Here is a 20,789-nt window from a genome sequence, read left to right as displayed (position 1 = left end):
ACTCAAGATGACCGGCCATGAGATTGTTCCTGTTTTTTCAGTCGTCCTAAAAAGAGATCTATTCCGAGGTATGGCGTTCGGTTCAAAGAGAGCGCTAGTCGATCTAAGCTCTACATCAACCAAGACATGATCTCCTGTGAGAGCAGTTGCGAAAACAGTATTGGCAGCAGCACATGCTGATTGGCATCTGAAAAAGCTCGGCTATTCAACGCATGTGCGAGATGGCTGCCAGAAACACAAACGCGGGCTTACTATGTTGTTACTGTGGATAGCCCTATCGGAGGTATAAATATCTGATCTCGCACACGAACCAGGTTTCTTCTCGCATATCAAATTGAGCGTTCTAATCAAATATGGAAGAGGGTTGTGCATGGCGTGGGTTAGTGCACAGAGGACTATAACGAAATAGCCTTGGACTGAGTGTGAATGCTACTGGCTACGAAAGATCTCACGAAGAGAACACTATGTCGCGCAGACGATATGAACCGATGTGTATGCCTCAGCAGAGAGGACATTCTTGGAAGACGTGAACAAGTAGAAAGTAGATTCATCACCAAAACAAGACACCGCCAGAGTCAATGGCGGCTCGGGCACCTGGAGAATATCATCTTAGCTTCGATCACTCAAATTAAATCCTACCCAACGCACGCCATCTAAACGCCAAACTTCCTTGGATCCAAACTCCCAATTTGCGCACTCTTCCCCTCACCCTCAAACACAAACTCACTCAATAACTTGCCCGTAGCAGGCCCATTCTGAATCCCCCAACAAGTATGCCCCGCACCCATCAACAACCCCTTCACACTCGTCTTGCCAATAAGCGGTCCACTCCCTCTACTAACATTAGGCAAATAACACGCTTGCCTCGCCGTAACCTCTCCATCCCTTAGCTCCTCAGAGATAGCAGAGACCTGGTCGAATATCTCCTGACACTTACTCTCGTCGCATTGCACAAGATCTGTAGATGTGGGTAGGGGAACGAGGTGGTCGCCCTCACCGCACGCGTAGACTTCTTGGTTGGGCCGGGCGTAGATTTCTGGTGTTACGGTCTCCCCACGTTTGCTGTTGCCGCGGGGCATGTCTATTGAGGTGAAGAGGGCGTAGGCGGAGACGGGGCGCGAGGGGCGGATTGTGACGCTGTGGGCGCGTAGGGCGGAGATGGGTGATGATTTCCAGACTGTTTTTGTCCAGGGGCCGGCTGTGAGGATGACGGTGTCGGCGGGGAGGTTGTGTTCTTCGCCTGAGTCTTTGCTCTTGTAGGAGACGGATTTCACGGCGCCGGCTTCTTGTTCGATGTTGGTGGCAGAGCCGTAGACGATTTTTACACCTTGCTCTTCGGCGAGCTGCGCCATGCTCGTTGTGAAATGGTATGGATGTACTTGCGCTGTTGTGAGTGGCGTGCCCATCTCTTCATAAGACTTGATACCATCCGCTGCCACCCAATCGAGATCTTTCGGTACACCGGCAGCGCGTAGTAATCCAATTGCTCTCTGCGTGCGCTTTTGTAGACTGACCGAGTCATCTTTGCTCTTGCCGTTCGCACCGTCTTTGCCACCCTTGTTCTTGGCTAGAACACCGTACGTATCGACCTGACCACAGTGCACGGCTCGGTACCCCCAACGCTCAGCGCCGCCATGCTTCTCGGCTAACTCTTGATGAAGTTTGTAACTCAACGGTACGATGCAGTTGGGGTATGCCCATAATGCGAGAAGACCACCTGCTTTTCCTGAGGCGCCACCAGCAATCTTAGTAGCTTCTAAAAGTGTGATGCTGTCTCTTTCTTTGTTGAAGTTTGGGTGGTGCGACAGGAAGTATGCTGTAGTTGAGCCAATGATGCCGCCACCTGAAGTCGTTAGTAAGAAAAGTCATCGAAAATAGAAAACTTCCGGCCAGTCTTACCGATGATGACAATGTTACGCTTCTGTTGTTCGGCTGCCATGATGTTTGTTAGGCGCGAAGTTGCTCTTAGCATGAAGGTGTTGTCGAGATGCGAGAGTGGCGTTGTTGGTGTTGCACTTTTCGGAGAGATTTAAACCGACCACTGAGGTACGTCATAGTTCACATGTACGCGAATGTTCGCAGAACCGCCCTTGAAGGAGTGTACTTGACTAAGATGAAGATATTATTCTGCTATCAGAGCATAGGAAGGGCGACCTTAGTATCTAAACAGGTAAGGAAAATCGTGAGACTATTAGGATGAGACTGCATCGCCTTAGAAGTCGCCGCCCATGTCGCCCATGTCATCACCACCGCCCATATCTCCTCCACCCATATCATCATCACCGTAGTTATTCTCGACGTAAGTGTCACCGCCGTCTCCTGCCATTGCTGATCCGATGAGCCCACCGGCCAGCAGACCTCCTCCGGCTCCAAGGGCCATGCCTCCCATGCCGCCGCCTCCCGGACGCCTGCCACCACCCATGCCACCTCCCATAGGCATACCGCCGCCCATAGGCCGACCGTATCCTCCTCCTCCATAGCCACCTCCGTAGCCTGCATGACCGTATGCTGGCTGGCCGTAGCCATGCTGTTGTGGTGGGTAACCGTGCGATGGCGATGAATGGGACGAGCCAGTGGCCTTTCCGAGGATCTTGCCTAGCAGTCCTTTGCCCTTGCTCCCTTTGTCTTGTGTACTCGAGTCGTGGTGTTGCTCTTGCGGGTACGAGCTGGTGGTCTGCTGGCCATAGCCGCCGTACTGTGGTGGTTGCGACTGGCCAGGCTGCTGGTAGTAGTCGTTCGCATGTCCGCGTGTGTCGCTCGAGTGTCCGTTGGCGCGCGCTTGTTCTTCTTCTTGAAGCCTCCTGGCAAGCGCCTCATCCTCGCTCGTGTTCGCGTATGGGTTGTTGCTGCCAAAGCCTCCCTTCTCGCTGGGGTATCCGCCTACCGCGCCACTTGCTGGAGGCGCATATCCGGGGGGTGCGCCAGCGGGCGGGGCTTCGCCGGGAGGATAGACGGCCTCGGTTGGCTTGTCCCATTGCGACTGCTTCGTGTAGGTGTTGACGTAGAACCACTCGTTGTATTGTGGGTTCCAGACGGCCTTCCAGCCTTCGGGTACCTTTGGCGGGGGAGGGCCCTGTGAATACTGTTAGCGATGCCATGCGACACCATTGTTGCGATTGCGATGTACATACTGGTGGTGGTGCGAAGTCTGCCATGATGTGTGATTGGTGTGAAAGAGTTGAGAGTCGAATGTATAGGAAGGAGAGTAAAAGTTGAAGAGATCTGATGTAAGTCACGTATAACAGGCAATGTCGCAATGTGAGCTGCGGGGTGGTGGGCTAATAACCCAGGGCATTACGCGCGCGAACGGGAGCTCCAGTCGAGTGCGCGTCATCGTGGCGAACGAATAAAGCGCCACGTGCCTGCTGAGCCACGTTGCGCCACGAAATCAGTAGTTCCCCTGGAAAACATGCCGCGGTTCCGTAGATAGTGCGCGACGGTTTGGTTAGGAATGGTGGATATTGGACAGTGTTCTGTGAGAGTGATGTCATTAGAGATCCTGAGACGTGAAGCGGGCTAGTCCCAATTGGGTATTGACGAGGATGCCCACACATCTGCACGCTCATCCTTCAACGCCGAGATACATGAGGCCTTGATATTCACTCACGTCTTCCTGCATTCCTCATCATTCTGCCAATAGCTCCCTCATGTATATCTCTGTCTAGTCAGCTCTCTACCAGTCCGTCTGTTTCACCACCATGCAGATGCCTGCGTCCTTGTACAGCTCGTCGAAATCTTCCTGGACCTTTCTCTCGATCCTTGGGAGATAGTCCCAGGTACAATCTAAAGACACTTCTCCCGTAGGACCACCGATATTGACGACAGCCGCGGGAATAAATGCCGGTGGCACAGCGCTAATGAAGTTGAAGGTGGCTCTGTCGAGGTGCGGCAATATGCCTTGCATCTTCAATACAGCCAATTGCTCTATGACGATCTTACTCTGGATGGTGTTGTTCATATAGCGGAGGACGATGTGATTCAGGCTGACAGGAAGCTGGTCTTTGAGGCGAGCGTAGATGTCCTCAGGCTCTACCGCATCGTATGGGGTATTCAGGGCATCCCCAAGAGGCACATCCAATATTTCGAGGTTCTCGAAAACCTTGAGAGAGGTTTCTCCAAAGTTCAACCCATCAGAGAAGAGAACCAACATTCTCAGCGAGAGCTTGGAATGCGCGAATGAAGCCAAGAGGACTGGTCGAGAGATATCGGATCCTGTGATTGCATTGACTTGGGCTGGACCTGGCCGGTAGGCTATAGCATTCAGACGCTGACTGAGCATAATCTTACGCATGAGGCGAACGTTGACTCCACACCCGAGAAGGAGAACAGTCTCGAGTTTGGTCGAAGGAAGCGCTTGGACCGTGAATTTATGACCACCGGCGGCAATGGCAATGAAGCTGATCTTCAGCAGGTTTGGCGTAATGTCGAGAAACTGTAAACTGTTCTTGACGACTGGCTCTTTCGAGCTCGTATTCGAGCCAGTCAATCCTATCGCCCAAAGCTTCTGAAGCGCTGTGCTGGAACGAGAGAGGAAGTGATGCCTAAAGGTTGGTGCACCAGGATCAGTATATGTCTCACGCCAACCGTAGAGGGACTTGACTTACCAATCAAGGAGCGGAAAGGGACTCAGTCCATCGATATTGAGGAGTCCCATATTGGGTAGCAGAGCTAGCATCAGCACAAGCTGCGCATCCTCCACACCCCGTCCCAGAAGTCGCAGAAAGTCGCCGTCCTCCTTCAGTGTTGTGTACCATACGATGCTCGCCTTCAGCGCCGATGCGGAAAGCGATGTGGGCTTCGAGACTATACCGGCCTTGACTGCGGCTCCGACGAACAACTTGAACCTGGCCGTGGCTGAATCTCGTACGCTCTTTTCTGTGCTCGTGAACGATGGGCCACTCTTCTCGATTTGATCGACGTCCCTGACTTCCGTGACACCCCGCCATGCAGCTCCTGTCGCAACCTCATACTCCGAACGCCAGCCGCGAATGTCGACGCGCTTCACCTTGGCCGCAAGGTCGGGTCGCTCGCATACCGTGCGGAGGAAGAGGTGGAAGGGCGCTTTCGCGGGCGCAGTGCGGTTGAGGTAGGTCTTGTAGAGGGTGTCGATGGCGGAGACATTCGCCTTCTTTGACGCGAGGGCGAGTGCGCGAAGAGCCGATTGGGGGAGGAGGCTGGCGATCTGGTCGAGCAGCTCAGTTGGTAGTTTCAGGAAGCTGGCGGCACCGGTAGTCTGCGCGCTCGCCATGGTGGATGTGGGTGTTGATGTTGGCAGTGTCGTCATCAGGTATCTGTCTTGTTTGGGGAGGAGCGATTGATCGCTACTCAGAACTCGTGGTAGTGTCAGGAGCTGACTCTCCACGAGTTGACCTCAATTGCAAGCAAATAATGGATGTGTATGCGAAAGACCGAATTCGGCCAATGGGACTTGCCACGACAAACGCTCGTGTCGCAGTTATCGCGTGGTTCTGTTGCCAGGCCGACTATACGAGCGCGATGCTACGCAAGTCTATTTTCTCTTATCACAATACTGGCTCAAGCTCTTGTGTTGACGATACTTCTCTTTTTTCGAGAGGATCTGATTGGATGGGTACATATGGAATTCGGAAGTTGTGAGTCGCTCGTCTGCGTCGCGTCACCGCAGTACCATGCATGGGACGAGATGGAAGAACCAGAGTATGCATCGCACTCTGAGTCAGAAGAGGGCAATATAAGATGGTCGCCGCTGCGTCTTCGTTCGATACTGGCTCAATTCGCCGTTGATCTCAAAGATTCAAAGTTGGAGTTCCAACTTTCCAATGTTCCTCGCTATCGTCTTGTTCGTTGCGTCACCCAGGTTCACGTGCCCACAGAGCCGCGTTCACCTTCACTTTTGCAGAAACTTCCACCCCTGTCTCAGACCTTCTATTGTGACGCGCTTTTCATATTTTCGCTGCTGCCTACAGCGCACAGGCTCTTGGCTTGGCGCCCACACACGGCGTATATTGAGTTTCTTCCAGCCTTGTCCTCCACCTCTTTCTTCCTCCACCTCTTTCTTCCTCCACCTCTTTCTTCCTCCACCTCTTTCTTCCTCCACCTCTTTCTTCCTCCACCACCACGCAGGTAAGTGCTCGCCCCGGACTCCCGCTTGCTGACTATCCCCGTGAGGGTAGCATTCCTTCCCTGCGACCTGGATCCTCTTTAGCCTGTCAGTATCCTCCTGGTCTTTGCCCCCAGTTAACACTGCCAGCGATTTGCTTGAGCTCGTGTCTCTTGGGTACTAACGCTGGATCCGTGACTCTCTGTTGTAGGGAGGGCGTAGCCACACTGTCTTGCGCCTGCAGCTCGACAGTGCAGCTTCCCCCACTCATCCCGGTGTTATGGACTGGCCCCAGCGGCAATGCCTCTGTATACGACGGCATGCTATGGACCGCATGAATCCAGAGCGTTGGTGGAGATACGCATACCACCGGGTGAGAAGAGAGCCACAGAAATGGTGTTGCCTTCGGGCTTCCTGACAGACCAAATGGTCCTGGCCTGATCCCCATGATGGCGGTGGCAGCTTAGCACGCCCAAATAGAAGTAAGCGGGGTTTGCCAACCATCATTTGTGCAGAGAGTTATCCCAGCCCTTGGTCCAACAGGTACCCACTGGGGTAGGTACACCCGCAATGGGTTAGCACATCACCGAGATGGAGGACGACATATACATATACATGTATCGACCGGCGACATCGACCGGCGATACCGACAAACGACACCCACCGGCAACATCGACAACCGACGCGGCTATGATCTCACAAGCTTCGGCTTGCTGAGAACTTTCTTCCTGTCATTCGGCACTCATCCAAGTGGTGAGGATCGATAGGAACCTTCTTTTTTTCATTGAGTCTTCGCCCTGGTGGCGTTGCTTGAGGAAGAAAACTTTGCTTTGTGATACTGGAGAGAAGTGACTGGGGTAACATTGCAGCTTGCAGCGCATCGCGTCGACCATGATGACAAGCAGTACCAGAGCAAAGAACAGATAAGTGTTGCGCGAAGCTGAGCGTCTGACAAGGACAGGTGATGAGTGAGATAAGATAAACGGCTAAGTAGGTGACTGGACGCAGGAAGGGAATCGCGGTGGAGAAGTCGCAATAGCAGCATTCGACAGCGCAAGAACGACATGTTTCTGCAATCGGTCAAGTGATTCAGGTATGAGCTAAGATTCGTAGTCATGTCGTTGAGAAAGTGACATCTGGGCCTCCAACATTTCACACCCGTTAGAGAAGACTGAGAAACATTCTGGGCGATCAAGTGAGCACATTGTTATGCGGACGAGATTGGCGATCTTTGACACCCGAGCGCAGTGAGAGAAGGCAACGTACAATAAGCGCGAAGACAGTGCAGTTGTTGGTCGATGGTGTGCGTCTAGGTAAGTCGCGTTACTGCTCCACCGTACTCACACCGATAGCTCACCTCACCCGCGCTTCTACGAACGGCGAGGTAGAGGACGACCCCTATCCATGACCCTCCAGTGAGAGCCTCGGAGGAGCTAAGCACCGAGGCTATTTTGAGAAGAGCACCGAGCCCTCGAAGTGCCTTTGAAGCGTAGTCACGTATCCGCAATGTTTCCATAATCTCACCTGTCTAGAAGCCAACACGGCGAGGCATCCTCTAAGATGGGCCCAAGATCCACTCTCGTATATCCCAGAGCGGTATGCCGGTACCAGTCCCACTACATCGTCGTGAGCTTGCGCTTATTGATTCTTGGTGCAACATCCAGCAGGCGTTTCGTGCCAAGTTCTGTTGAGGCATGTGTCCTACGATCGGACTCTCTCCGGTAGTCGTCAGTGTGCTTCATGTATGGCTTCGTGAACGACGTACCGTCATGGCGAGTGCCGCGCTAAAGAATATTGCGGAGCCCCACGCGCCAGCCTCGAGCAGGTTGCATTGGAATGGAATTCCACGGCCTCGATGCGCCATCCGATCCACAATTGCATTCCTGCAGGATAAGCTGACTCGGGCTTCCATTCGATCATACCAAGCGTGGTGAGGCCTTTACAAGCTCGCCGATCTTCAGGATGTCCGTACGTCATAAGTGGCCATCGTATCAAGCATAGGAGAGCCGGCCAAGAGCAACAAACTCCATGGCATGGTGTACTTGTCAGCCTCGTCCAATTGTTGGGACGCGTCCCACCGTGCCGCTCGGAGGGCGATGGACCAGAAGTGGCGCCCGAGATGTTCCGGTGGCAGGCTCGCTTGTATGCATCTCAGCCATACGCCTCGGTAATGGCTACTGGAGACGGGATATCGACATCAATGTGGCATAGCGTTTAGGTGGTAAACAGCGCATTTCGGTGAGTGTGGAGATGCTTGGCAGGACTTCGGTATCTAGACTCAGCGGTCCGACAGGATTGTGTCCTGCTTGGTTTGCTTGGGCTGGATGTCGGCTCCATATGTGGTCTTCGGAAGTGCGTAACACTGTGTCTTGTTAGCTTTGAAGCGCGATTTTTGGGTTCTTGTCCGTGCGAGAGTCTATGCAAGACGCGTCCTAGATGGAAGCTTGATGTAATGGCCAAAACCTAACGCGTTGCTTATTGTCTGGACATCCGGCATTACGCAAGGTGTGGGGCTAGGCGTCGGCCGGGAGACTCACAACCAGGAACAAGGAACGGCTGCGGGATATTCGGCGGGCGCGAGGCATTTTGGCAGTATTGGGAAAGTCGAGATATAAGAGTGGAGTAATCGTCCCAACTGAGTGGAGATGGAAGGTGGCTGAGTCGAGATTGCCAGGCGACTAATCGAGTGTCGCGTGACGGCAAGCCGGGAACCTGCTTGGCGCTGAACACCACCAAGGGCTTATCAGCTGGCCAATCCCCATGTCTCGGTGCCATCCACGGCCTTCGATTCCAATGCAGGGCAAACCTTCTCCAAGATGATGATCCAGGACGAAGACTACTTCATCCCGCCCAAGAGCGGCCGGTACCGCTGGTACAATGAACCCCGCCAAACCTCCATCAGGTCGATAAGAATGACTGACGACAACACTGCCATGAACGATTCGAGCCCCTTGCTGCAACTGCCTCGAGAACTGCGCGATGAGATCTGGGAGCTGGCTTTCAACTCGACGAGGCTGACGTTCGGCCTGCGATACACACCCCGCTATGGCGAGAGGTATCTCAAGCCTGCCCCACATTCCCTCGCGCTATTGCGCGTATCCCGCCAGATACACATCGAAACACGCGACATATGGCTTCAGCGTGTCACTTTCAACTTTGAGGATCCTCAGACTATGCTAAACAGACTCTCCGAGTTACCTGAATCTACTGTGTCCAAGATCCGCCACCTTCGGCTGATCGGCTCCCCAATGATGCGTTATCTCAAAGGGTTCGACGACCTCATGTACCGCCACGAGTCGATCTTTCAGCTTCTCCCTGCGCTCCGACTGGACTGCCTGACCGTATTTGCGGTAGCCGCTGCTGCACCGGAGTATGACGCTATCACGAACTTGATCAACCGCGGGAACGGTTGGAAGGAGCTTCGCTATGTCACTCGAAGCTCGCGCATGCTCGGCTTCAGCCCCTCCAGGAGCCACGGATCTCGCGAGACCGGTGACATATGCCGCCAGCCTCAGCCAAGGTTTTGGAACAAGAGACTGTGGAATAGGGATGGGGAGAGCTCCGGGTCAATCGTCCAGGTCTTCAGATCGACAGAGGAGAACGACTGCACGTCCGTTCTTGACCCCAACAGGCGAGAGTCTTTCGAACAAAACCCAGAAGAGCATCAACTCCAGGGATTCGGCAGGGTGGACGATGAGGATTTGACAAAGGGTGCTGGCGCCCGAAAGGCGTTGCTTGTCTTGGTGAAGCGCGGCGAAAGTGTGGACGTCACCCAGAAGTCGCCTGGGTACGGAAAAGAGCGGGACATGAAGGCAAGGTTTCACAAGAGGAGTTGGAGGGTGCGAAAGAAGGTCATCGTTTGGACGCCACTAGACGCGGAGAAGGACGACGATGATGTTGGCAACGGTTGGGCGAGACCTCAGATCCGGCGTCCACCTTACGGTTTTGACGACTACTACGATATCGACGACATTTGAAGAAGAAGCACGCAATTTAAGCCTGCATCTTCTTGGGGTGCATGGGATGAATGGCTTACTCATTCTATCATTCCACTACATTCAACATGATCCCTCCGACGTTCACACTTATCGAGGACTAAGTTCTGCGCCTAACAACGCATGGTACCTTGATCTCGATCTTGACGACGGCATGATCATCGAACTGCACCTTTGTGACTCGGCCTTCCCAGGCGACACGCCTCCGAGAACGGCGAGACGAACGAACATGAATAACATATGACTGATAACTTTAGATGTCTTGTGAGGTGGCAGCTCTTTCATATCGGAGACCGGAATGACTTGAAACGGTTTCGAGCACTGCAAGCTCGATACAGTCACGGCCGCAAAAGCAATTGGCCGCTGGCGGTCAAACCGGGTTGCGCATTTCTGATTTTGAGGTTATCGAACCCGATATCTCTTGTCCACATGGGTGTTATTGGCGTACTAACGGTAAAGGTCGTGATGATAGATATTTTGGTACATCTTCAGATTTCTTCGAGCAGGCTCAGGTAGACAGACAGCAAAACAATCATCATTCTCGTAATCGACTCAATCGCTCAACAGGGCTCAGACTTCTACGAGCGCTCTATGTGTCTGAGGAAGATACCTATCTGACCAGATCATCGTCTCCATCACCCAAGTCTTGGCAACCATCTACTCTAACACAACCCCTAGCCACGAACTCAATGAAACACATAAAGAACACCAAAACAACCATTGCAAGACATGACGTTCAAAATCACGTTACTTCCTTCCGAGCGAGTACCGTGATACGCAACCCCGGACAGACTGTCCAACAAGGTACTACCTCACACCAACCAACCCATGCAGAGCTTCTGAACCTCGCCAATCCGCGCCGCACACACGAAACCGAAATTCATTGCCTAGAATTTCCGCTGCTCTTTCGCAAGAACCTCGCCTTATCGATCGAACGAAACCGCCAACATGTCGCACGAATCAGTCTGGTACTCGCGCCCGCGCAAGTACGGCAAGGCCTCTATCGGCTGGTATGTCTGCGACGGAATTTGAATGGGAACAAGAGGCGTGAAAGAAGATGAATCGTGTTGTACTAACGAGGGAGATAGTGTCGTTACCGGTGACAAGAAGAAGGCCGGTATCATTCGCAAGTACGGAATCAACATGAGTCGTCAGGCTTTCCGTGAGAAGGCGCAGGACATTGGGTTCGTCAAGGTATGTAAAAACGTGCTTGTATCAGTGCTTCGTAGTGAGTGTGACAAGAGGGCAGAGAAAGAATGAGCGGGAATGATGATATGGAGGCTGACGAGGAGACAGTATCGCTAAGCGCAGCCGCGATGGGCGCAGAACTGTGATGAGAGAGTGTCAAATGAATGATATATGAAAGTACTACATCTAGACACCAAGACCTCGATCACGCGGGTGGGAATGGAAGACGGAAGGAAGAGAATATTCATCGGTTTCCTAGTATGTAGCTACCATGCTACTAGACTTTTCCCATTTTCCCCAATGAGCGAAACCGATAGCTCCTTCCATATCCCTCTTTGCGCCCAATCGTGCATGCCATCAATCAGACCTTGCGCCCTAGCCATCAAATACATCACGAGTCTAGAACTCAGCGATATGATACCGCTCCAACGCCTCTTCAACCTCCGCCACAGGCTCAGGCACCTGATACGGCCCCTGCGGATTCATCACCTCAATCCCGCTCCCAGACCCCCCATCCACAACCTTCACCTCACTAACCACGCCCTGCCCCTTGCCATACCCCTTCAACTCGCCCACTGACTTGATCGCCCCAAACCTGCTGCCATATACCCCACTATTCTCCTCATACATCTTGTAATACGGAAACCCATGCGCCGCATAAAACTCATGCGAAAGAGGTCGGGTAAGCGGCTTCCGCCCCGTAACAGTCTCGTACAGCGCGGCATTCAGGATCTGCGCGTTGAACACGGTGGTTTTGGCAACATCCCAGTTGGGGCGGAGGGTATCGCGGTGGATGACTTGGTGGATGAGGCCGCCGGCTGCGAGGTTCATCTGCGCGGTTATGGGGTCTGGGGGACCGGCGCCACGGAGGCGGAGGACCATGTGAATGGTGGATTCTTTGTAGATGCGGTAGTCGTCGAAGTCGCGGGAGTCTGGTGTGAGGTTAGTATTCATTGGGGGTTGATATGGTGACCGGGTTGGGTAGCTGGCTTACCTTCGAGCTGCTTCCCAGCGTAGATCAAACGCATGTCTTGCGTGGGTATACCCGTTACCTCGCGGATACGTAGCTTGAAGTTGCTGATGGGCTCCAGATGGGTAACGTCAAACGTCTTGGTCGTACCATTGAGCTGCTTGAGGAAGATCTGCATGGGCTCACCGGGAAAGGCTCGTGGACCGGGTAGTTTGTAAGGCGTGATTTCGATCTGGATACCGGCTGTGGCTTCTTGTCCTGTGATCTGCGCCTCGACTGAAGCCCCGCTGTTGCTGGGCATTGCGACAAACTGCCGGACTGTGCCATCCCCGTGGGCGATTCCATCGATCCACTTCTGTTGTGGGATGACGATGTAGTCTTGTAGGGGAGATACGGGTTTGGCGTCTGCAGGAGCCTTTCCTAGTCGGATTTGTCGGCGGAACTGGTTGGCTACGGTCTCGATGGCGGGCTCAGCGGAGATGACGTTTACGCCGCCGACGTAGATTTTGATCTTGTAGGGATGCATTTGCTCTTGGACAGGGCTGAAGTTGATCCACATCGCCTCGGATTCTGCACGCTTGTCAGTTGGACGTTCAAGTTTCTAATCAGTCTCGACGATACTTACGGTACATGGGGAAGAAAACGCCGCTCTTTACGATCATCGCCTTGGGCAGTTTGGCGCTGTGCCGTGACACCGCTTCGAGTGGGAAGGCGCCGAGGTTAGGGGGGAGGTAGTTCGTCTCGGAGATATCTGGCACACGAACTGTGCGTCGGAAGGAAATCTTGAGGTCGTCATTTACTGTGATGGTATCATCTTTCAGCGTACACGACATTCCGGACTCGAGTTTAGACATGGCTGCGGTTGTTCAGATAAACAGGTTAGCAGTGCGAGCTGGTTAGATCTGCGCACACAAATTCCAGAGTCTTATCTGGGTGTGAAGGCGAGAGCGGGTCGGGTAGTAAAATAAGTGATGATAAAGGTAAGTGTAGAAGAGACCCAAGGTACGGAGTCAGGAGCGCCGAGGTCGCCCTGAATCACGGAATTGAGGGTCTATTTCGTTATTAAATTCGATAAAGTTAGGTTCGGTTCGTCGCTTGTGCGATGGCATTACCAGGTTTCCCATCCGACTGTCCCATTACATATTCTTGTGCTCAGTGGCTAACCGAAGTAGGGTTCATACCAGACCCTTCCGGCTCTCCTCAACCACCTGCAAACTCTTTTGACAGTCCCCGCAGTATCCTCTGACCCAGTCCTCTACCTGCTTCTCTTTGCCCTTCTTGGCTGCGCTTTCTAGGAGCTTTCCAACCTTGCTACATTTATGTGTCTCATCCAGTAGCCAGTTCTCGTATTCCGCTTCCACCACTTCCTTCTCAATGCGATTGACGACGCGTAAAGCAACGAGTAGATCGTGACGGTGCGAGCCGAGGCTTTGTCGCGTACGGTGGAGGCGCTGGGTGCTATGCGTAGAGGGTTTGAAGAAAGACTGGGTGGAGACGGTAGATGAGGGATCGTGGAGGAGGGTTGTGAACGTCTGGTGGCTGTATACAGTTAGCTGAGTTGGCATCTCTAGGTGAAGAAGCATACCATTTGTTATCAGTGCTCGCCGCGACTGGCACTGAAAGCTCAAGATTGGTGTTGTTCCGGTTCAAGAACGACTCCTCGATATCGCGAATGTAGATCGAGCGGGTCATCGTAGTCGATGGCTTGACACCCAATCGCGACATGTAATTAGCGGCATTTCGCTCGTGCCACCAGCTCCAACTGTCCCTGGAAGTAAAGAAGAAGTTGGCTCCACCGCTGACTAGCAAAAGGCCAAAGAGCAATGTGTGTGCTGAGATAACTTTGCCAAGACCGGCTACGATCGCTAATATCCAGCTCATGACTGTTGACACCACACTTATAATGATGTTTCCTATGTATTGCGCGACAAAAGATGCGGTCGTCTGCGGGCGCAATTTGAACTTTCGAGGTCGGTTCGGCGGTGGTATGTCCTGCGCGTCGAGCTGTACAGCTTGTGTTTGGGCGCCGATCTGGCCAAAGATATTTGTGACCTTGTTCGTGCTTCTGTTGTGGCCGAGCCTGGCGACTTGATCATTGACGACATCAACAAGATCTTGCGCCTCAAGCTCCAGGTCTTGCAGGGCTTGGCGTTCGATGAGTTTCCTCGCAAAACGTGGGTTGCGCTTCCAGTCCACCTTTGTGTGGATAGCAAGCTTACATCGTGCTTTTGACACATGTGTGATGACTGTTTTGCTAAGAAGTACAAATCGATCGTGGCCTGGCAGGTACCAGGGTGTCTTGCGATCTGAGACCACGTAACAAAGATGGTCGTTGAGGACTTCGATGACCTGGTAGTCGTTTATGACAACAGCTCCGTTCTTACCAGGCTGTGCAATTTCGTACTCGAAATCTCGTCGTTGAAGGTTTTTTTCGCTCGTGATCCACGGCCCTTGGACGATGCGGGACGCTCTCCGTTCCCGATATAGTAGCTGGAACACCGCACTCTTGTCACCGAAGAGTATATGAAATAGGCCTTTTGCGCTGATATCGTACTCCTTCTCCACGGCAACTTGCGTCATGCCAGCTGGAGCAAAGACTACAGCTTGCGACGGTAGTTTGAACTTGGTTGCGTTCTTTGCGGCACTTGCGCCGGATGGTCCAAACAGATTACCATCAATGCGCAGGCTGGTCTTGATGTTCTTCCCGCCATAGCCTGTATCAACAGGCGTGTCTGGAGAGATTTCCTCCCAACCCTCCTCACCAGGGGCATTGAGGCTTTCATCCGTCTCCATCCTGATCATTCTCTTCATCGTTTCTTCGAGGTTGTGCTCTCCAGAGGCAGTGTTGCGTACGAGGAAATTCAGTCGACGCAAGAGCAATTTCAGAGGCTCGAGGAACGTCTTCACAGTGAGCCTAGTAGCGCCATCCTCCCTTGCGCCTGACTTGAAATGGAGGAAAAGAAAGTCGCAGTCCTTGCCGGGAGCAGCAGTGACTTCATCGATAGAAGACATGCTTATTCCCGTGATAAGTACAAGACCCAGGTGATTGCTGTAGAAGTATATGTTCTTAGTTGTGACGTACACGCGCCCGGGGAACTCTTGTTGATCTGTCGGGTTCCATACGGCTCGGAACACCAGCACGACTTTCTCCGAGCGTGGCACTGTAGGGAACAGTATCCGGAACTGAGCGTCTTGCATCCGAAGAGCGAGAGGGTAGTAATTGGGGAAGTCGACCTCGTCATGGTTGGTCTTGGTGAGTATCGGAATGGGTCCGCCCATACTGCTCGACTTGCGATGAACAGCGCCGGTAGGAACAGGAGGTGTTCCATTCTTCTCATCGCTGGGTCCAAGGACAGGAGACGGGTTAATAGGACTCGGAGGTCCAGATTGACTGCGGTCGCGCGTGTTGGTCTCATCTTCGCGCCCAAGGACGTTGACATATCCCCAGTTGACCGAGCCCCAGAGGTTAGCCATGAGCCCACCAGGCATGTTACCTGAGCGACCTGTCCCGAGACCTCGCTCTCCGCTTACAGCGACGGCGGCTTTGCTAAGGTTGGTCGGAGCCGGCGGGCTCGCAAGGGTGGAAGGCGCAAGACTGGTATATGGAAGTGTCTGGCCCATGACAAGCCGAGTATCAGGGAGGCCAGGTGCAGGCGCCGCAATCTGTCCGACCTGTACAATGTTATGACTAGCTGAAGCAAGACTTGCGGAGATAAGACTAGCAATGCCACCGCTGGCGGAAGAGGGGTTGCTTCCACTCAGCTGAGGGCTTACTGTTGATTTCCTTGTCAAGTCGAGCTTCTCCATGATTCTGGCAGTATGATCGCGGCGGCTGCTATCGCCTTCAGTTGTTGTGCCACGTCGAGCCGACACATCGAAGCTACCGCGTGTCGCATTGCTATCGGCACCAGGAACGCCGAGCGATTCGGTACGGTCCATGCTGACGGTGTCTTCACCAGGCTGGCCGGCTTGTCCCTCGGAGGTCTTTGCAGCGAACTCAGGGGCCACAGGAGGGCTTATAGAGAAGGCGGCGTCGACAGAGGCAGCTCCCGACAGATCCTTGGATGTATCTTCCAGTGCCTTGCGCTTGGCGACCTCAAAGGAAGAGATCCACTCGGTGATGTCGTTCTGCGTCTCGGCCTGTAGAAGGATTGTGGTGTCTTTCGTCTTGACTTCGAAACAAAAGCGTCGCTCTTCAGCAAAGGCTGGTCGAATACCGCAGAGCAGGACGCCAATCTTCTCTGATTCTTCCACGGCGCCCGACCGCGTGCCCTGTGTCAGCCAGCCGAAGATGCCGTTCTTGACGAAGAACCAGCGCCTGACCCAGTAGGTCCTGGCCGGCTTACCGGTGATTGTGCGCTGGAACAGCCAGCCCTGCTTTTCCGCCTTGTCGCTGCCGAACTCAGGCTTCGCCGGGGATTGTAGGTTCGCTGACGAAGGCGCAGCGCCAAGGTATGGGACGGTCGAAGCGGCGTAGGTGTCCAGCTCTCGCGATGGTCTTGCGCTGACTTCGGCGGCGCCCTCGATCTGCTGGCGTGCTAGATGGAGCTCCCTCTTGAAGACACGCTCGCCGTTCTCCATCTCCTTGCTCCAGCCCCGCACGCGCTCGACGTCGGAGGTCCACATGTTGAAGCCCTTGTTGGACGCATCTGTTGCCGCCTTCATGTCGCGCCACTGCTCGTTGACCACCTTGACGAGTATCTTGTCCAGTGTCAGGCGCACTTGGGGTGCCAAGACGCAGAAGTTCATGCTGGCCTGGAGGTATGCCCGTCGCGCCTCGTGCAATTGGAAGGCATCTTCTCTCAGCGAGGACGCCTCCTTTGTCTTGATCTGGCCCGCGTACCGCGCAATGGCTCCGTCGAAGGTGCGCTGTGTCGAGTCGAGGTTCTTGCGCGCCTCCTTCAGCATGCGCAGGTCGTTGGACACAAAGGCCCGCATGGGCTCGCACATGGTCGCCTCGGCCCTCTTCATGCTGCGCAGCGTGCCGTTCCAGAACTCGCGGGCGCCCTCGCCGAACCGCTTCAGGGCCAGGACGGTGTAGTCGTGGTCGACGACGGCTTCGGAGAGTTGCAGCGGCGGGTGCGAGGTCTGTATGTACGTGTCCACGAGACCCTGCATCTTGTTGCACTCTGCGGCAAGCGTCGAGGTTGCGCTGATGAAGGAGTGGAGCCATCGCTCTATCAGTTCGATCTGGTCGCCGTAGTGGACAGCAGTCGCGCGGAAGGTGGGCGAGTCGAGGGCGGCTTCTTTGATGACGACGGGTCTGTATGCAATTGTCAGCATGCCCGTGTATTCGGTCGTATCGTCTCGGCCTACATCAGATCCAGCGGCCGTGACACGGGCTCTATGCTGAGCTGCGGCGGCTTCTCCTCCGCCATGCTGCCGACTCTTGCGGACAGACGCTATAGGAATGGGTATCTCAGAAGCAAGTAGAAAGAGACTAGACAGGCAGGCTATTATACATGGTCGGCGGCGTGGGTGGGCGTGTCGCGTGGTGCACCTCCTCGCCCATGCACCGCTCGATTGGTGTTGCGGCGGGTCCATCGTCACCGCCGCGGCGAACGTCAGTTCACGCGCTAGCGCCTACTCCACCAAAATTTTGTGAAGGCCCGGCGCGAGACGCTCCTGCACAACCTCGACGTCCACAACCACCACCATGGCAGGCACCAAGGATAAGAAGCGCAGCAGCGGCGTTAAGCGCGACCTGAACGCCGCCAACGAGCCCCCTGCGAAAAAGGCGAAGCTGCTCGACAACACCGACGATGAAGGCTCCGACAGCGACGGCGGCGGAGTCTCGCTCAAGGTCAACGAGGAATACGCCCGCAAGTTCGAGCACAACAAGAAGCGCGCCGAGCAGTTCCGATGTAGGCTTAGTCAGGGCACAGTCGCGTTCAGTGCTAACTTCATGCAGTAGAGGAAAAGTACGGCAAGGACAAGGCGTTCCAAAACGGCGGCGACGAGTCGGAAGACTCAGAGGAGGGCGTAGAGGAGGACGATGCTGCCGAGCTACTCGACGAAGATCTCGACGAACAGGTCAATGCCACCCTCCAGGCTCTGCGCGCAAAGGACCCTCGCATCTACAACAAGGAAGTCAAGTTCTACCGCGAACTCGAAGAGGGCGAAAATGGCACAGATGAGAAGAAGAAGGAGCCATCGATGACACTGCGAGACTACCATACCAAGAACCTGCTCGAGGGGAAGTACACCGGCGAAGACGATGACGAGGATGCGCCGCCCAGGACATATGCGCAGGAACAGGAAGACGCTAGGCAGGATCTCGTCAAGGCGCTCAAGGATGCCGACGAGGAGGAAGACGACGACTTCATCGTCGCAAAGGAGAAGCCTCAGAAGTCCAAGAGCGACAAACCCAAGATTACCGCCGAGGACGTTGAAAAGGCCGACCAGGACCCCGAGACTTTCCTGTCCAACTTCATGGCGTCTCGCGCTTGGGTACCCACGCAATCTGCCCGCTTCCAACCCCTCTTGTCCGACGATGAAGATGAAGATGCCGCCGCAGACGAGTGGGAAAACTCGTACAACCTATACTTTGAGGATACAACGGGTGCGAACGAGAAGATCATGACATATGCGCGTGATGCTGTCGCAAGCACTACGGTCCGCCGAGACGACAAGAGCGGTCGACGCAAGGCCCGTGAAGCCGCGAGACAGAAGAGAGAAGCTGAGAGACGGGAGAAGGAGCAGGAACTTGCACGTCTCCGGAAGCTCAAGGTGGAAGACATGGAGAACAAGGTCAAGCAGATCCGCAAGATCGGAGGTCTGAGCGGCAGGGACTTCAACATCGACGAGTGGAAGGATGTGTTGGAAGCCGACTGGTCAGATGAGCAATGGGATGCCGAAATGCAGAAGCGCTTCGGTGATGCCTACTACGGAGACACTGTCGAGGATGAGGAAGAGGGTGGTAAGAAGAGCAAGAAGCCGAAGAAGCCAAAGTTCGACGATGATATCGACATCAAGGATCTCGTTCCTGACTTCAAGGACGACTCCGAAGAAGAGCGACCCGACCTTTCATCTGACGAGGAGATGCCCGACGCTGAAGCAGAGGACGATGACGAAGAAGCCGGTGCATCCTCCAAGAAGTCCTCCAAGCAGCGCAAACAAGACCGCGCCGAAGCCAAATCCACCGCACGTCGCGATCGCCGCCTGATAGAAAACCTTGTCAACCAGAACCTCGAATATGAAGCCGCTCTCGCCGCCAAGCCCTCCAAAGCCGCCTCCCGCTTCCGCTACCGCGAAACATCTCCCACAAGTTTCGGTCTGACTGCGCGCGATATCCTGCTTGCAGACGACAAAGCCCTGAACGACTTCGCGGGCCTGAAGAAACTCGCTGCGTTCAGAGACCCCATCAAGAAGAAGAAAGACAAGAAGTTCCTCAGCAAGAAGGCTCGCATCAGGCAGTGGAGGCAAGACACTTTCGGCAACCCTGACGGGCCAAAGGGTGGATTCGAGACTCTGCTTGGCGACGAAGAGGTTGCGGCACCTAGGCGCGACAATCGTAACGACAGTAATAACGACAGCAACATTGTCGAAGGCGAGAAGAAAAAGAAGAAGAGGAGTCGCAAGAGGAAGGCTACTGCCGTCGAAGCGTGATCAGTTCCCTAGTTTACCTTTATACCACTATTCTGCGGAAGTGATACCTTCTAGTCGTTTGTCCAGCCATATCTTCACTTCTACCTCTTTACTACTCTGATCCACCACCTGTGATTTTCTAGAACTGTCTCACCACACCACATTTACACCAACCCTCCAACACCCCCTGAATACAAACTCACGATCCCTTCAGGCAGCCCGCCTGCCAGCCAGCATCACCCATCCCTTCGCCACCACAAGTCGCGTCACAGCACATCACCAGCATCTCCACGGCCAAAAGCAACAAAGATAAAACCGACCAAGCGGATGTAAACCCTAGATAAGAAAGCGGAAGCGGGATCCAGAACGATCAACGATCAACGCAAGGGAGCGGGCCGTCAGGGGACAACAAAAATAACTACCATGCTACACACAAGGCCAACGCCAACGCCAACAGCTAAAAACAACTCTCGCGGGTCGCAGACCGACGCGGCAGTTTGGACCGCGAAAAAAAGGAGATATCGTGAACGTGGGGTCTGGGTTGGACATCGGATAGACACGATAGGGCATAGGCGACTTATTTTCTTTTTGAGAATTCCAAGAAACAAAGGGGTGGGTCAGACGAGTGAGGCTGTGCTTTTCCTCTCCCCCCTTCACCTTGGTATACCTTTCTCGGAACAGCTTGGAGCCAGGGTTCTGTGTAGCTTTTTTCTATTTTATCTTTGCGGTTCACCGTTTCGGGGTGCCGGTGCGTTTTCGGGTAGAACGTGAGTAATGGTAGTGTTCGGGTACTGTAGTCAGTCAATGGGCATTTCAGTTCGGCGTTATACTACATGTCATGTTGCAATTCAATACATGGAATGGGGTGGTGATTTATTGATGAGCTATTACTTTCGCCCAGCAGGCATACGCCGGTCCATCTACTACCCAGAAACCAGCAGGTCCAGCTCCTACGCGTGCCGCATGCGGA

The 20,789-nt window shown here is 54.0% G+C and overlaps 6 protein-coding genes across 6 annotated transcripts; 2 read left to right on the top strand and 4 right to left on the bottom strand.

Annotated features, from left to right (window-relative positions):
- Nucleotides 1–653: 653 nt before the first annotated feature.
- On the bottom strand, nucleotides 654–1,972 carry J4E78_008351 (uncharacterized protein; the record flags this gene model as incomplete). The annotated part of the gene is made up of 2 exons (XM_049368952.1): nucleotides 654–1,843; nucleotides 1,900–1,972. 2 exons carry the CDS (start codon nucleotides 1,970–1,972, stop codon nucleotides 654–656), a joined length of 1,263 nt encoding a protein of 420 aa, XP_049219396.1.
- Nucleotides 1,973–2,212: 240 nt separating this feature from the next.
- J4E78_008350 (uncharacterized protein) lies at nucleotides 2,213–3,155 on the bottom strand (the record flags this gene model as incomplete). The annotated part of the gene is made up of 2 exons (XM_049368951.1): nucleotides 2,213–3,073; nucleotides 3,132–3,155. The coding sequence occupies 2 exons, from the start codon at nucleotides 3,153–3,155 to the stop codon at nucleotides 2,213–2,215; spliced, it is 885 nt and encodes a 294-aa protein (XP_049219395.1).
- Nucleotides 3,156–3,673: 518 nt separating this feature from the next.
- J4E78_008349 (uncharacterized protein) lies at nucleotides 3,674–5,248 on the bottom strand (the record flags this gene model as incomplete). Its single annotated transcript, XM_049368950.1, has 2 exons — nucleotides 3,674–4,541; nucleotides 4,605–5,248. The coding sequence occupies 2 exons, from the start codon at nucleotides 5,246–5,248 to the stop codon at nucleotides 3,674–3,676; spliced, it is 1,512 nt and encodes a 503-aa protein (XP_049219394.1).
- Nucleotides 5,249–8,895: 3,647 nt separating this feature from the next.
- On the top strand, nucleotides 8,896–10,056 carry J4E78_008348 (uncharacterized protein; the record flags this gene model as incomplete). The annotated part of the gene is made up of 1 exon (XM_049368949.1): nucleotides 8,896–10,056. The coding sequence occupies one exon, from the start codon at nucleotides 8,896–8,898 to the stop codon at nucleotides 10,054–10,056; it is 1,161 nt and encodes a 386-aa protein (XP_049219393.1).
- Nucleotides 10,057–13,407: 3,351 nt separating this feature from the next.
- Nucleotides 13,408–17,610, bottom strand: J4E78_008347 (uncharacterized protein; the record flags this gene model as incomplete). The annotated part of the gene is made up of 3 exons (XM_049368948.1): nucleotides 13,408–13,771; nucleotides 13,818–17,495; nucleotides 17,549–17,610. The coding sequence occupies 3 exons, from the start codon at nucleotides 17,608–17,610 to the stop codon at nucleotides 13,408–13,410; spliced, it is 4,104 nt and encodes a 1,367-aa protein (XP_049219392.1).
- Nucleotides 17,611–17,888: 278 nt separating this feature from the next.
- On the top strand, nucleotides 17,889–19,840 carry J4E78_008346 (uncharacterized protein; the record flags this gene model as incomplete). The annotated part of the gene is made up of 2 exons (XM_049368947.1): nucleotides 17,889–18,096; nucleotides 18,144–19,840. 2 exons carry the CDS (start codon nucleotides 17,889–17,891, stop codon nucleotides 19,838–19,840), a joined length of 1,905 nt encoding a protein of 634 aa, XP_049219391.1.
- Nucleotides 19,841–20,789: the final 949 nt, after the last annotated feature.

The sequence above is a fragment of the Alternaria triticimaculans genome (genome assembly GCF_023758025.1).
Source record: "Alternaria triticimaculans strain BMP 0046 chromosome Unknown scaffold_14, whole genome shotgun sequence".
NCBI classification, from domain to species: domain Eukaryota; kingdom Fungi; phylum Ascomycota; class Dothideomycetes; order Pleosporales; family Pleosporaceae; genus Alternaria; species Alternaria triticimaculans.
This window is presented reverse-complemented; position numbering and strand designations above follow the sequence as displayed.